The 3779-nt window shown below is 36.1% G+C and overlaps 1 protein-coding gene across 1 annotated transcript; it reads right to left on the bottom strand.

Annotated features, from left to right (window-relative positions):
• Positions 1-1417: 1417 nt before the first annotated feature.
• On the bottom strand, positions 1418-2481 carry lepb (leptin b; the record flags this gene model as incomplete). Its single annotated transcript, XM_084448020.1, has 2 exons — positions 1418-1753; positions 2344-2481. 2 exons carry the CDS (start codon positions 2479-2481, stop codon positions 1418-1420), a joined length of 474 nt encoding a protein of 157 aa, XP_084304146.1.
• Positions 2482-3779: the final 1298 nt, after the last annotated feature.

Genomic DNA, 3779 nt, shown 5'->3' with positions numbered 1-3779 from the left:
TGTGTTTAAATGGATGTCATTGAAGACCTTAACAGCGGTCTGAGTGCTGTAGTGTGGTCAAAATCCTGACTGGAAGAAATCAAAACAATTATTTAGTGCCAGGAAGTTGTTCAGCTGTTGCTTTTTCAATGATTTTACTTAAAAACGGGAGAATAAGTACAACTGCAACAGCATTTGTATGTTAAATACCTAATTTTAAGCATCTCAGTACAGAACACAGAATAATTCACCCCTTTTAGCCCATGAGCCAGGACCCCGAATTTGGGCCACCAGTTATATTCCATATAAGTGATTATTTTTTGTGCGTGCTAAGTATACATCCCCAGTGCTAGACAATGTAATAACATTGCTGCAGTGGCTTTTTGTGTGTTATCACACAATTGTTATCAGTGTTTTTTTTTGTGTGTGCAAGGTATCCACCCTTACTTTTTTTGTGTGTGCAAGGTATCCACCCTTACTATGTATAATCCAAAACACACTTAACACTATAGGCTTACCAAACACTATAGGCTTACCAAAACACATTTAAACTACACAGGCCTACATACAGTATTGTCTTCTCCTAGCTGTGTAACAACAGTGACAGAGTGACATTTGGTTTACTTGATATTGCATCCTTGCTAGATCCTTCACAGGCTGGCTGCATTGCATCATGTGTGTTTGTTTGAGTTATTGCTGTTTATTTTTAAGGAGAAAACATGACATTGCTTATTTCAAAACTGCATTATAAGTTTGTAAAGTTTATACCAGTCCATACAGTACTTCAGGGTATACATACAGTGCGTAATTACAAGTTAATTCTTTCAGTATAATCAACGTTGTCACATTAAACATGCTAATTATTTATAAAATTAAATGCTGCCACTCAAATAACCTTAGACTTAATTCAAATTGTAATGTAGAAACTTTCCCATATGGTGCAGTTGAATTCTTGCTGTAAATTCAAAATAGTGCTAGTCCAATAATAGAAAACACACTGCACCGCCAGTTCAAAAACACATACAGTAGTTAGATTACAGTAGTTAGATTACCGTAACACATTTACACGTCATCATGAAATGCAAAACCCATGTAGGAAAAAGGAAGACCTATGATACGCTGCCTCCTTGTGGAAAGGAAGAAAAGTGCAATATGCCAGTATTGCACCAGTATTACTGTGCATAGTAAGCTACATTATCTGTGTGATAATACTGTAGTTCACATAAATATAGAAATTGTAACAATTACTGTTGTAATAATAATATTTGATGATATGGCTAGATAAATAGCAAATCGAAAGCTTAAAAAATATGGTATTCAGACTGATCACTACGCCTGTGTGTGTGCGTGTGTGTGTTTGTGTACATGTATGTGCGTGCGCGCATATACATTATGTGTTTTGTATGTGTGTAAATAGTGTCTTGCAGGTTCATCTCTCTCAGCAGGCTTTGAGCTTCTCCATGTTGAGTTTGAGCTCCTCCATGTAGCGCTTCACCATCACCAGGCAGTGTTTGCCGTAGCTGTCTGGAAAATCCTCTGTGGGACACAGACGGTCCCCTGAAGTCTGGTTCTGTCCCAGGCACCCGATGTCCGTGGCGCGCGAGCGCACGTGCACCCCCAGGACGGAGACGTCGGCCTGGATCTGGTTCAGGAACTCTAATCCGGCGCCCTGCAGGTCCTTCTCCAAGTCCCCCAGATAGGCGCTCACAGAACGGAGGCCCTGGATGGGAGGGATGGTGGGCAGGGCACGGCTTGGCAGGTCATCCCACTGCAACTGTGAAGAACGCAAGTAAGGCAAGGCAAGGCAAGTGTATTTGTATAGCACATTTCAGCAACAAGGCAATTCAAAGTGCTTTACATGAGACATTAAAAGCATCAAGACAAAGTGCAACACATGAAAGGTCATATAAAACGAAATGTAAAAAAGGACATTTAAAACAAAATGCAGGACAAATAAAATACAGGAATAAAAGTTTCAGTGCAGTGTATGAATGAATAATTATTTGATTTAATAAAAAGCAGCGACAAAAGGAAAAGTCTTCAGACTTGATTTAAGGTAGAGGCTATAGAATGGTAGAGAATATAGATAGTGGATTTGCTGGGTTTTTCTGTAGGAACACTCAGGCCTCTTTAATCAGATGGTTTAATGCAGGTTGAGGAATAAAGAGGGGTTAATGCAACTAAATTTAAATAGACTACTATACTGAACTAATTTCAACTGATCTAAACTAGCAAAACTGACTGCAAATTATGCAATATCTGTGTGTGTACAGTATGTGTGTGTGTGTGTGTGTGTGTGTGTGTGTGTGTGTGTGTGTGTGTGTGTGTGTGTGTGTGTGTGAGAGAGAGAGAGAGAGCACATACCTTTGTTATGGTTGTGTTGATGCGATTTATGGCAATATTAGTCATGATTTTGATTTTGTCCAGGTTGGCAGTAATGGGGTGTCCAGAGCCCTTGGCCAGCAGGGCTGTGAAGCAGAGGAAGGTGAGGGAGTGCTGCATCCTGATTTTCTGAGGATGTATAAAAGTGCTTAATAAATAGGACACAGCACACATTTGATGACAGGATTATAAACACATGGCTTTGATCATATTCATTAGTCTTAGATTATGTAATTTTGCATGCCAAGGAAAAATCATACACATTTAAATGTAGTGAAATTCAAAATTGAGTCAAGTTCCTAGACTAATAATAATGAAAAAATAAAGGGTTTTGGAAGCCGGCACCATGGTGGTACACTTACTTAATTGATACTTTAATCTTGTATTCCATACAGTTACCATACAGGAGGCATGTTTGCACAATCTAGGCATTCTCAGGATATTATTAGATTCTTAGCATCATCACTTATGTAGTTTTGGTTACTCTGATATATTTGGATTTCTTAAATATTATTTTTTTTAATCAGAAATTGTTATCTTTTATTCAGTATTGATTGTGCTTCTTTTAAAAGCTTAAATCTAATTTCATGTCATTTCTTTACAAAAGTGTCAAACATTTCAAATTCATTCAACAGTAATTTTAATAAGAAGTCATTCATAAATTGTTACATTTTCAATGTATTCTCATATTTATAATAATATTATCTTTGTTATCTGAAGTAGTTTTTGTTTTGTTTTTTAGTTTCTCAATATTTCCCATAAAATATATTCATTAAAATAGTTAAGTGCAATATCTTGAGGTTTAGTAAGGAAGACGCCCTCTGACTAGGAAGGAAGCTGTATTGTCCCCAGATATACCCATTATATCATTTAGTTTTCCACTGTTTCTTTTTGTCATGCTTAATTTCATTTATACTTTTTTGAGAATACCTACTTTTGTTTTTCCTTTACTTTTGTCACATTGTTTCTAAGTGAACTGTATGACTTCCAATCAGTTATGTTTCCAGACTTTAATTGTATCCCTCTGGGTCATCATGGCTTTCATTTCCTCATTAATCCAAGGTGCTTTTCTTTTTCTGACTGTACATTTCTTAATGGGGGCATGTTTATCAGCCACTTTTAAATAGCATCTTTGCTAGAAGTTCAAGTGCTGTGTCCACATTATTTATTGTACACACTTTATCCCATAGCACCCTATACCTATAATAGTAATGTATTCTCATATTTAATGTAGTGTACAATATTAATCAAGTAAGAACTTTAGCCAGGAATCATTATGTTCCTGCAATATTTGTCAAGTTATTTTGAAAATATGAAATATTTTGAAATGTATATAATCTACAGCATTTATTTTCCATTATTATTATTACTATGATGATGATGATTATTGTTATTATTATTACATGTATAATGATAAC

This window comes from Borostomias antarcticus (genome assembly GCF_949987555.1).
Source record: "Borostomias antarcticus genome assembly, chromosome: 13".
Taxonomy (NCBI): Eukaryota; Metazoa; Chordata; class Actinopteri; order Stomiiformes; family Stomiidae; genus Borostomias; species Borostomias antarcticus.
The sequence above is the reverse complement of the archived record's forward strand: the minus strand, read 5'-3'. Positions and strand labels throughout refer to the sequence as shown.